The 13,445-nt window shown below is 35.2% G+C and overlaps 1 protein-coding gene across 1 annotated transcript in view; it reads right to left on the bottom strand.

Moving 5' to 3' along the window:
* Psmd14 (proteasome 26S subunit, non-ATPase 14) overlaps positions 1-13,445 on the bottom strand; it is a 94,443-nt gene that overhangs the window by 19,476 nt on the left and 61,522 nt on the right. The window contains exon 8 of the mRNA XM_032903380.1: positions 3,219-3,326. Within this exon, the coding sequence (XP_032759271.1) occupies positions 3,219-3,326 (108 nt within the window). The remainder of the gene's footprint in view (positions 1-3,218; positions 3,327-13,445) is intronic.

Here is a 13,445-nt window from a genome sequence, read left to right as displayed (position 1 = left end):
CTAAACCTCTGTGCATTATGTGTTGTGGATACAGCAGGGTTTTATAAATCAGTTTGCTGGGCATTATAGCACATATCTGTAATCTCAGTACTCATTCAGGGTTTGAGGCCAGCCTGGACAACATGGAGCCAGGTCAACCTGACTGACTGTCTCAAAACAAACCAAAGGATCACACAGGCAACACGTGAATTATGCCAAAATTGTATAAAATTTCCAACTATAATATAAGAGAATAGAAAGGTCTACCAGGTCTTGCATATGTCAAGAGTAACTTAAAGAGCTTAGTTTCGGAGTCTCAGCGACCTCATCTAGAAAACGCCTACGATCGTCAAACTGCTGCTGCTGTACAGCTCTGTATCTTATAATTATTGAAAATAAGGTTTTCAAATACTTTTAACTCTGCTGTACAATGAAAGCATGCTCAGAGGTACACTTAGAGATTCAAACCCTGGTGCATGTATTGAGTACCAATGTCCACAGGATAACAACATCAAAATTAATCGCGACTTTTAAGGAGTTGAAATATCAAAAAACCAGTAAGTTTTTAATTGAATACTTAAAATAGAATTTACTGTTAACTATTTCAATACTGCCATGAGCACATACAAACAGTATTTTCTTGGGCTGGAGAAGTGACTCAGAGGTTAAAAGATCTTGTTGCTTTTGCAGAGGACCTGGTTTAATTCTTAGCACTCACCTGAGGGTTTGCAACCATCCCAAACTCTAGTTCCAAGGGATCTGATTCCTTTTTCCAACTTCCAAGGGTATCAAACACAAACATGGTACACACACATACATGCATTCAAAACACTCATACGTAAAATGCATAAAAAACATATAAAATACTAATATTTTAAGTATTTGGTTTTACTGCAAAAAGTTTTTGTTTTTTATTTTTGTCTTGCTTCTGTTTTTTGAGATAGAATTTCTCTGTATAGCCCTGGCTGTCTTAGAATTCACTCTGTAGACAAGGCTGGCCTGGAACTCAAAGAGATCCATCCATCTCCTGGGTGCTGGGATTATAGGCATGTGCCAATATGGACAAGGAAAAACAAGGGGGAAAGTCCCATTATACTACCTAGAGACAATCAATCCAATGTGTTGGTATAAATATATAGCGACAAGCTCTAAAACATGCACTTATTAAAGGGAGAACTTGTATATTCCATTTAAACTTCCCTGTGACTATTAAATAGTTTACAATGTAATCATAACATTCTCGTCTGTCATTTAAATATAACAAAGAAAGCAGTGCTAGAAAATCACCAATGATTTCCAGAATGCATGCTAATGCCCACGGTCAGATTCTACCATTTCTTCATTGTCTTAGGAACAAGTTCCCTATTAACACCAACTAACTTTCCTTCAAAATAAAAGGCGTGGTATTTCTGAAAGTTTCTAATCAACAACTTAAAAATTGACACACATACCTTCAAATTCTATTATGGACTTGCTATCTAGCCTGTCTTACAAAATTTAAATGTGTTAAGGTGTGTCTCTTTTTGGCTTGTTGCATTTGTGTACTTTAGTGTAGAAATTGTCTTAAAATTGTAAAGCACCCAGATAGATGTCATTCCAATGAGCACTACATAAACTATGAAATAAATATATTTACAGATTCTAATTGGGAGACAAGACAAACTTAAAATAATAGGAAAAACAATGCCAATTTAGCTTTTGTATAAAAGTCATTTAACTTAGGCTGGAAAGCTGTTTCAAAGGGCCCATTTTTAATTAAAGATAGAAGGTAGGATTAAACACTACCAAGTAGATTAGTGCAGAAGAAACAGATTTCAATATCGATTTTTGTCTTAAGTTAAAAGGCAGTGTTTTAATTTAAAAAAGGAAATATGCAACAGGTGGCTGCTGACTTGCAATTAGTAAAAACTTCTGGCAGAAATATACCATGTAGTAGTAATCACAATGATTCTAGATTGTGAGATGCTATTTAACCTTTTGTAGAAAATAATGAAGCGGGACGATGCTATGGGGGTGTATGAGAAAGGTCATTATCACGGGCTAAACAGAACCAATAATATATTCTCTTGGAACATGCAAGTATGGGCTTGTCTGTGCCCAATCAAAATCGCTGGTAGCTTATTTCATACTCATTATTCTCTGTAGTTTTGCCCTACCTTGTTTTTTTTTTTTTTTTAATTTTTTCAAAAGCCACATACTTCATTTCTTTGAGACAAAACATTTCACTATGATGAAGAGCTAGAATAAATGCTATCAGCAAAACTGCCTAAAACTAGAGTTATCAAGTATAACCAAAGCTGGACCATGGTGAACTGTTAATGCCACAACTCCCCAAAGACAACCTTAAGGCAAAACAACATTTCAGAAGGGGAATAGCAGTAGCTACTATAATGTCTTTGTCCTGAGTGTCCTATTTAATCAAACATGGTATTTTTGTCCTATTAATTAATCTTTAGAGAAATAATTACCTACACAGACACACAGACTGTGCACTTAAAACACATTTAACATAATTTCTTACAGACAATAAAGACTTGTACTGAAACAATGAGGCACATGAATGGAACAAAGAAAACACTATCACTCAAAGGGATATTGGGTGTTTGAATACCAAAGTAACAGCAGTTGATACCACTAGACAAACAAAATATAAATTTAATAAAAATATTAAATATCTGTTTTAGAGGAATTTAATCAAAGGTGAGGATAAACCAAAAAGGTAGACAGAATTACATACTACCTAAGCTATTTCTTGGGACTTCTTAAAACATACTGCTTCTCCCCCCTTTCTATTACTCTGAAGACTGTTTAGATCCATCCGATCTAGGTTAGTTAACTGCTCCCCTGAAACTTTTATTAGCCTTCTTCTTAGATGCTAACCATACAGAAGATATGATCAATATAGAGGTTCTCTCATATTCCCACGATAAAAAAAAACTTAAAACATTACTGAAAATCGTCTCGTATGAGGCAAACAAACTTTTTGCAATAGTATTTCCATCTCTTTTTGATACATACATATACTCATACTGACATACACACATGAGTTTTGTTCTCTCAAACAGGCTTGGTTCAAACCTGTAGCCTCAAAAGGAGCTGGTATTTTCTTTTAAAACAGCAATAAGAAAAAAGACTGCTTTTAAGAAAATTAAAATGATTATGAATTAGATCTTAAAATGATGTCAGCACATTTAAAATTACAAAACAGACTTTAATACATTATCAAATATCATCATTACCTGGATAGATGGCTTGTTTAAGTGGCCCAGATTGGAAGTCGTTTGTCTCGGTTCATGTCCTAAGACCATCATATTAGCATTGATCAGTCTGAAGGCATCAATAACAACCTGTAAAACAAGGTGTCAAGTCAGTTCCTTTTTAAAACAAGTGATGGTGCCAAGCAACAGTGGACAAGGCAAGACCAACATGCATCTGTTTCTGGCCTATTTCCAGACAATCATTTAATTATAATATTAATAAAAAGAGCCTCCTGCTGATAGTGCCATCAGTATACCACCCTCTATCTTGTAATGTAAGGTGACACCAATTATTGCGATTTTCATGAAGCAGCAAAATATTAACTTAGCATCTTTATTATTAAAAATATGTCATTATTAAGCGCACAGCAAACAACCTTCATTGCTGTGCTTATTTGATACCTAAAGTTTTCCTAGTCAAAATGAATGATGGGGAAGCTAAAACTGAAAGTGAGCACAAGCTAAGGGACTACATCTAAGACCCAGTCCTGTCACATCAGTTACGCCATCGCCATACTTGAAATGACAACAAAATTGCAGCCAGCACGTCACTTGCCCATGTATTCTCTACTAGTCAGATACCCTTACTTCTTCTGACTCTGAAATACTTTATACCTTGTCTAATGGCTTTAAACATCCAAGCCACTGTCAAGGATAGGAGGCACAATTTAAGAAAACCAAGGTCACCCATGCTCTCAGTCAGAAACAATAGGTTACAAGTTCATAGAAAAAATTCTTTTTGTTTATTAAAGACTCAAATTCCTTTGCAATCCATAACACGTTATTTAGCTCTTTCATATCAAGAGACTAATGAGAGTCAGCTATTTCCCACTATCTTATTGCTGACATACTCATCCTTCAAGTTTGAAAGAACATAAAGCTTTAAAAATGTGACATTTTAGGTAAAACCATGTGATACTAAGACAGACCACTTCTCCAAGACAATCATGAAACAACAAAACAGCACTTCTTGACTCAACCTTCACAAGTATCAAACAACTAAAACTATCAGTGTTTTCAAAACTACTGTTACCTGGATTCGTTTTCAGTTATACAACTGTTGTATTAATAGACTGAAATATTAAAAACTATGATTTTCATGCTAACTGAAATACAATCAATTCTAAAAATGCATGCCTACAATACCAGCATGCACACATTTAATCCCAGAATTTCTGAGGAGGCAGACACAGGCAGATCTCGGTGAATTTGAGGCCAGCTAGAGTTAACATGTGAGAGCCTGACTCTATGAGGAGTCTAAAGGTAATAGTTATAGCAAACATAAAGTTATACCAAAGCATACAAGATAGCTAGGTCTAGTATATTCCTGCTGTCCTAAGGATAATAACAGTCAAGCTTGGATGCTGCTTTTAATTCTGTGATCTGAACTTTCTCCGAAATTTCTTTTGCTTCAAAGCCAAGTGTTTAATCAGAACCCTAAACACTTGCTTTCAACTATTAATTGTAAATATAAAACAGCATTATCATTGTTTTTGTCAACTGCTTTATGATTCCATCCTTAGAGTTCAGTAAGAATCATTTCTAGGGAAAAATTGTAAATTATGAAAATTTTGTATTATATCCCAATGAAATGCTTACATACATTTTTATGCCAACTGTTTTCAAACTAAAACATTAGACAGCAAGTTTCATGCAAAAATTTGTCATTTCTATGAAATAGTGTAAGCAGGTGTGACGTATCATTAAAAAAAAATGCCAGTTAGGTCACAGCTAAGTGAATACCATGACCTACTTTTGTTAACCCTGAAATTAAAAAAAATACAACAAAGCTTACGGATTTAATATGTTGTTCAACTAGTAAATTATGACCGAGATGAAATGACGTGCTCAGATTGATAGTTCCTGAGCAGCGATAGAAATGATTACACTAAAATTAAAGGAATTTTCTGCTATCACTATAGCAACTGTCTTAAGGAAACTAACATGTTCAAAAACCTGCAGACCAAAATTAGATTTAACATGCAATAAAAAGTAAATATGGCAATATATTCTACATTTTAATTTCTGTACAATTTTATAATTGCCTTCTCTGCTGTGAGAATAAGTAGATTTCTCCGTTAGGACAACCTATCAAAGTAGACTCATTAATGTCCAGTACGCTAATGAGCAACGGGTGAAGAAGGTGTTAATTATGCCACAGTAAGATTCAAGAAAAGCCCTAGTGAGAACTTGAAGGTGTGTTTAAGCTCAGGGCGTTTCTCCATGTTTGTGTATTTACAGAATGATGCAACAGAATGACAGCAAGTGGTCACTCATTGTTAGGAAAATAAATCAAAATGCAACATACTAAACAAAGAACCTCCAAGAATTAAGGCACTGAAGGGAGAAGAAGAAAGAATGATGCATTCTTAAAGCATTCTGTTTTTTTATGGCTTCCTCTGAAATACGTATACATGAAACCAATTTGTCTTGTGAACCTCAAAATTTAACCCAAAGAAAAAAGAAAAAAGAACGACTACATCAAATTCACCTCCTCATGGCAACAATAACCTCTACACTGTAGGAAGAAAAATAAAAAAATTCCTGTCTATATCTAAGCCCTAAAACCCACTGGATCTCTGTTTACCAACCTGACCGGTTAATTTTTCCTGGTACAAGTGCCTTGAGACTTTTCTGAGGTCAGCGCAACAGTAGACAGCTTATAACAAAACCATTAGCAGTTTGGCTAGCTTAGGGAAACCTCTTACTTTCCTTTTTTTGTTTATTATCACTGCATGAATCTGCAGCATATGATAGTTTATAATTTCTCAGGCTTGTTAAATTCATGTTAAAGGTCTGTTTTCTTGTTGAATAAATTTTGTTCATATAATGCTGCCTATTTCATACACTCAGTCTTTAATAGCACCTTTGGTCTATGCGCAACTCACAGATCAAAACAGAGGACTAAAATAGGGGTTGATGATGCTATTTACATGTGTGATTCCTGCTGTCTTCTTGTTAGTAGCTTTAATATAATAGAAGACCTTGTCTGTTTTGTAATTAACACATCTTTACTGGAGAGATATTTGGAAGTGATTGCTGTGAATATACTGGTTAGTAAAATAAACACAATCACACACCACTTTCTGTTATCAGACAAATTTGTGAATTGTACACATTATACTCCAGATCAACAAACTGTGATATAACAGCCAAGTAGAAGACACATATTTATATAACCCTTTATTTTTCTGAAAATATGTATTCACTCTGACCTTGCAAATATAATTAGCTGTGGGATGTGCAGACTTCAGTACCATGGTTGCTTTACTAATTGCAACTCTTGGAAATAGATACTAAATATTTGGAAGCTGCCAATACAAAATAAAAACTGCATCTTTCTTGTACATCTGTCTCAGCTTACAAAAGCAAAATAGTTTTGAAAACAATACTGAGTTCCACGTTTATTCCAAGCACACCCAAGGGTCAAGGACCTATCATTTCCATTTAATGGTGAATCTGGCTTAGGATTTAAGCTGTAATTATTTTCAGATTCAGTTTAATTTATATTCTTGACTTCTTCTATGAGCATACAACAGTTCATTCAATATACCATTTTTAATCCATACTTCTCTGGGTCACTAAAAGAGCAGACTAAATTTCTAAAGCATCAATTTGCAACCCTGATTTTTATATTCAAAGGAAGGTTTTTTTTTTTTTAAAGCAACCCTCATTGTAATTTAATGAAAATATATTTTATTGCATATATACTTCCAGCAGGGGTTACTATTACTCTCCTCCTCATCTCACAGTGGCTTCTAGGGGGCACTTCCAATGGTACTTACATTGAAGTCAATGACCAATGGAAGTGTTTCAAAAACACAACAAAAGTAAGAACTGATGCTAAAACATTTATGATGCAGTCATTTTCTTGAGCTCAAAGGGGTAGGAAGATGTAAATATTTAGAATCTTTTATAACTATAAGTCATCCTAACACCTATAGCTAGAAAAAAAAAATAGAGGGAGGGAAGAAGGAAAGAAGGAAGGAAGGAAGGAAGGAAGGAAGGAAGGAAGGAAGGAAGGAGGAAGGAAGGAAGGAGGGAGGGTAGGAAAGATTAAGACCAAAAGCAAGGCTGAATACTGTAAAAGCATGTAGACAAGTGACACCCACAATCCACCTCTAAACCACTGAGAAAACGAGAAGCACTGGAAGAAGAGCAGAGTCACACCGAACACTGCTGCCTGGAGATGGCCTGTTATCAGCTGCTTAGTTTGTTTCTAGATTCTTTAAAAATTAAGAATGAATGTGACCTGGGGAATACTGTGGAGGTTCGTGACCATTTCGTTACTTCTGCTGCTATGCACTGCCATTCGTCTATAAGATAAAAACATTTTCCATCTCTTGTAAGCCCACAGCATAAAAAATTCAAAGATATCTTACTTTTTATGCCATTTCCAATGAAAAGCACTAAGAACTAAAACTGAGTCATGCCAAATGCATATCACTGATTTGCTGTGATTTCTTGGTCTCAAGTTTGCAACACGGAAATTATTTATAAAATGTCAATTTTAGCTCTGGAAAAGAAATTCCTATGTGAATGTACAGGTCCTTTCTTCCTCCTCGGAGAATTGCTTACTGTAGCTACAGATCTGTAGTACAATTTCAGTATAGTGAAGAAGAGGGAAGGGGCAGGAGTAGCAGAGTGCACTTCCCAGGCAAGTGAAGACACGGGTCAGGATCAGGAGTGAGCCCACAAGTTCTGTACGTACATCTCTTAGTGAAAGCAAGTCGGGTTAGAATCTAGTAATGCAAAGGTAGTTAGATATTTCCAGATTCATAAAACATTGTTAAAAGAATTTACTTAAGTAATACAAAGAAATTGAGCACAACTTTTTTTTTTGCATATGGCCAGCATAGTACAGGAATTTGAGTGCTTACCCATGAATCAGTCTCCTCTCAAAATTACAATTCTAGATCTATTACCTGCTAGCCAAGTGACCTAAAACAATTTACTGAATGGCCCAATCTCTTTGTCTGCTCATGAATGATACTTCACAGAGCTGGTGCTAAGATTAAATAATACATGTGTGCTTGTCATTACAGTTCTTGTTAACTGTGCTAGTCACAGAGCTGTTCCTTTTAGATCTCGCTCTCTCTAATAGAACCTGCTGGGGACAGCACAGCTGACTTCTAAACTCCAGCTGCTGCACCTTTTAATCCACTGGGCATCACACCAGCAATAGATCCCCAGGGCTGCTCCCAGCCAATGACTAAACACAACCATGGAACAAGAATTTAGCCATCTCTGCCAAAATCAAGACACCTTTGAAAGCTGTGATTCAGCTACTCTCTATAAACCTATATGGTCAGGCCTTCCCTACCCAGAACCACATTCCTCAAGCCCTTATCCATTACAGTATTTTCTCCAAATAAATCTGTCATGTATGGTTTATGATCTGTACAGCACCCAACCTTAACACAGTCAACAAAGAGTAGCACTGTGAGGGTAAACATTGTGAAAAGTTACTCTAAAAATCAAATCAAAATTATAAATTTGCTATCCTGAGACACTTGATACATGGAAAAGAAATGAGGAAGTTAAGAAAATACATTTTAAGGTATTTTCTTTTAGAAAAGTCTTAGTTAAAAATTAAAAAGAATATAGCTGAAACAATGCTATCCTTTAAGAATTTTGGGGAGGGATTATACATCCCCCCTTCCCTTTCCTTCCAACAAACCCTTCAATACATACTCACAGCCTTTGCTTTCTTAAAAATTCATGGCCATTTTCTTTGTTACACACACACACACACACACACACACACACACACACACACACACAAAATAGCAAATGTCTAGAATCTTTATTCATGCTAGACGTTTCTCAGCGCACAGGTGACAAACAGCACACTTAATACTGAACTCCTTAGGGGACTTCTAATGAGCTTCAAGAGCCCAACACCTAAAGGTTCCTGGTCTGATACCAACGCAGGAGTGCCAACTGTCTCTGGTAGCTATACAAAATGAACAAGTGATTTTAGATCTTGGTTTAATATCAGACTGTGATAATAAAAGTGATGTTCCTACTAATAGGCCCATAGAAGTAAGCGATGAAAAAAAGAATCCCAGATAGTAAAGATTAAGGTTTAATGGGCAAGTAAGGTATCTGTGTACATTTATTGTACTATACCATCATTTTTAAAGAAAACCAAGTTATGTCCTTCATCCTAGCATTACTCAAAAGGCATGAAAAACATCAACTAAATTCCTACATATAACATAACCACTTTAAAATTTGCTTATTAATATCTTTCCAAAACATCTCAATTGTCAAGAAGTAAATTGTAAACGACAATAACCAAAACTCTATCAGTTTATAAATGAAGAAACTAAGGCTTATATATAACTCAAAATAAACAATATGCTACAATGTGTAAGAGAAAGAACTATGATTTGTGCCTGTATAGACACTAAAACCAGAATACTAGATTACTATCACATTAGCAAGCTATGTGATATAATAACTACAGCAACACGAAAGCTAGACGAGGTTAGATTTCACTTATACCAAGCAGGGTTTATGGCTCACTGATGGACGGCTGCTCTGTAACAGTAGCTATGGGATGAAAATAAAGCCCTTCACAGTGGCATAAAGCAAATACATACAAAACAGAAAACTCTAAGAAAGTATGTGTGTGTACTATCTCATGTATAAAGAGAAAGCTACCAATCATGATTTTAAAGTCCCTGTCATTCGGTTTGGCCATATATTCTCATTTCCTTACTACTGCTTAGTTTCCATGCACTCACTACATCTAGACGCAGATTAAACTCAAGTTTCACAGAACAGTTTCATTTAGAGTAAAAACTATGCAGTAAGTTCAGTTGTGATGTAAAACATGGCTGTGAACATGTTTCCCTGCTAATAATCAAACAATACCCTGATATCTTGAAAAAAATATGCCAAAATCAATTCTACTTTCTTTAGAAAATTGTAGAAACACATTAAACCTCTCAAAAGTAAGGCCTAAGTTCAGAAAGACTTTCGTAAGAGCTAATGCCACATCAATATGATCTTAAAAATTAACACGTGATGCTGCAGGACAGATTCTTAATGAAACCACTGTTTACCCACACACAGCTAGCACTAAGGGGGAGAGGCTCTGTAGCTCCAGTGCACACCTGGCACACAGTGCTCGTCACACGGGTGACCGACTAGATAATTAGATGACTACGGAAGCAAAAGCATCCCGTAAGCCAAACGCCTGTAAAACCCTTACAGGTAATGGGTCGTTGTCTTAAATTCCATTTTCCCTAAACTAACACAGCTGCTGCATTCGAATTACTTTAAACATAATCACAGCACTGAGAACAGATAGCAAGCACTGAGGTAAATCCGTCAGCTCGGAGCGCATTAACACACTAACTTTAGATTAAATACATTTACCTCTATACAACATTTATTCCTTTAGCATTTTAATTTTAAAGTTGCCATTAAAATCCTAGTTGGAAATGTATAATTATATCATCTTATAAATGTGGCCTATTAATACCTGTGAGAATATGATAGGTATTCTCATATCTAAGAGTCATAAAACGTCAAAGTGTTCAAGCCCATAGGCCAGAGTTTCAGCAAAATATATCTATCCCCTTTACTCTTCATTAATATACCTGGAGAAAATATCCTTGAAATGGTCTATGCCCACTAAAAAAAATAATTCTGCAATGAGAAGGCTCTCTTCTTTTGTAGGTGTTACCATCAATTTCCTAAAGCATGAACAAATTAAGGGTTAACTCTGATCTATTTTTAGTAAGATTTCCAGAGATATTAATATTCTTTATTTTTAAAAAAAAGCTAGTTCTTACTTTCCACACTAATAAAATTCCATTTATCACATGGCAACTAAGAGACATGTACATCAATATCACTATGAGACATGATGCTTACTCTCTAACCAGTGTGTGCATCACTCCAATATATTCAAAAATTACAAAATGGACACAAAAGTCTCTGTAACACAGATAACAAAATGAAGCCTCACAAAAATTAAGTACCTGGTTTCAGGTCATGTTGCTCTTCACTATTTTATGTCTCCTTACATAATTTATATGTATTTTTTAATAAGAAAAAAATAGAGCTGTTATTTTAGTAACTTGAAAGTACCACAATTTTAAAATTAACATGTGAAAATTACATTTCCAACTCCTAAATATCTGGAAAAAAAAAGACAAACAGGAACGCCCTTAGACATATCCACTTTCTAATTCACTTTTCCTATATTTGTATTTCTTTCCTGTGAGAGTTCCATGTTTAGTGAAAGATGTCCTGTTTTGCATTCTAGGATCTGTGAAAGCACCTAGTGCAGTGTTCCTCCTCCGCTCTCTGCACAGGGCAGGGCCTCCTCTGTCCTTCGTGCAGAGCCCAGTTTCCTAACCTACTCTGCCTTGGTCACGGGGCTGTGCTACACAGTACACTCTACTGTACAGGCAAACATGGGATTCGGGTTCGGGATCAGACTCCATTTTCAAAGCTCATTGAACATTCCTTATCAGGTGAAATAAACATGTCTCAGAAAACCTCAGCCACTGTTCAGATTATGTGGTCATTAGCCTCTGTAAGCTTTCCACAGAAAGCAGTCACTGTGACTACTAGAGTTAGTGACAGCACCTACATATTCACTAAACGCAGCCTCGGCAAGGGAAGTTCTCTAAATCTAGTATTTTTTAAACAGTAAGTTTAAGACCACACTGTACAGTAGTTTTCAGATGTTGCTCAAAGTAACCCCATATGAAAAAGAACAGTAGCAGTGTTACAGGTTGGATCAACTTGTGGAGCTGCCACTGTGCTGGATCAGGTCCTGCTGCAGGGTGACTACATGACAAACCAGGCAAGAGGTCACCACTGTGCCCCTTGGAGCTGAGTATAAACATTTGGTATGCATACCTTACAAATAAACTGAACACTAAAGCAGAATCTTGAAACTATGTCACTACATAGTTGAAATCAAGAGCTCACTGGCAGTCTCTGAGTTTACTCTCTACTTCTATTATGAACTTAAGTGGCAAAGCGTTTCCTATCATTTAAAAGAATTTGTGCTATATAACTCGGCATATGATATGGACTCTTTATCATATAGTATATTTTATTATTCTGGTGGTCTTTTTTGGGGATAGGGATGTCACCAAAGTCCAAGAGAATAAACTTGCATAATATTTTTAACTTAACATTATTCCTAACCTATGGGAAAAAAATTCACATATAACACCTACTTTAAATAAGATAAACTACTGTTTAAGATTAGAGAAAACTTGAAGTGCTCTCCCCTGACTTAGGCTACAGGAAGCTAAAGAGAGTGATAACCTTGTCACGTGAACTTAAAAGGCTGTACAATGACCTCTAGCGCTCACATCCCATTCCTGAGTTGCTCTGGTTATAAAAGACCTAGTAAATGTAGTGTTCACGAGCAAACAAAAAAGCTTAAGTGCTGTATAATTTTATAAAGTGGGATTTCTGTTTATTTTTCAGCAGTAATAATAATAACAGTAACAGTAGTGGTGCTATCTCTAGGATTAAGTCCAAATTGTTATTACTTTAATACCTGGATGTTATTCAATTAATAACACACTCAGATCACCCTAAATGAAAACTGAGCTTACCAGGAATAAATTAAGATGACAAAGAAAGAATCCATACTTATTTAAATTGCTAAAAAAATAGATAATATTGGAATTTATAAAAATAAAAATATATAGGAAAGGGGTTTTCAAAGTATGTTTCAACTTTAGTTATTTACATATAGACTGTCATTTTAACTCTTGATCTAATCACAGTTTTATTAAATATTTTGACAGTTTTGATAAATCACATACATGGAATTCTTTAATTTTATAAATTATATTCTTAACTAAAACATCCCAGCATGGATTTACTAGCATTTAGTTGACTTGTAATGTCAAAAATTCTTGACAGTTAAAGAGTAATAAATCACAACCAAACTCAGACACCATAGAGATGGACTATATACTGACAAAGGTGTGTTCATACAGTGCAGGTAACAGAGTTGTACGAATCCGAGTATAAGGCAGTAAGGATCACTGACTGTATATAGTTACATTTTAAAAATTCAACAATATTGCATGACCTAATAAAGCTAGGTAATAATACATCTGATTTTGTAATTTTACATATTTTTTAAAAATTACACAACAGTCAAATCCTTTGCTATAAGTGCAGTTTTAAATGTTATTTTCATTTTTAAAATTAATT

Source organism: Rattus rattus, chromosome 5 (genome assembly GCF_011064425.1).
Source record: "Rattus rattus isolate New Zealand chromosome 5, Rrattus_CSIRO_v1, whole genome shotgun sequence".
NCBI classification, from domain to species: Eukaryota; Metazoa; Chordata; class Mammalia; order Rodentia; family Muridae; genus Rattus; species Rattus rattus.
Note: the sequence above shows the minus strand (reverse complement) of the source record. Positions and strands in the feature narration are given on the sequence as shown.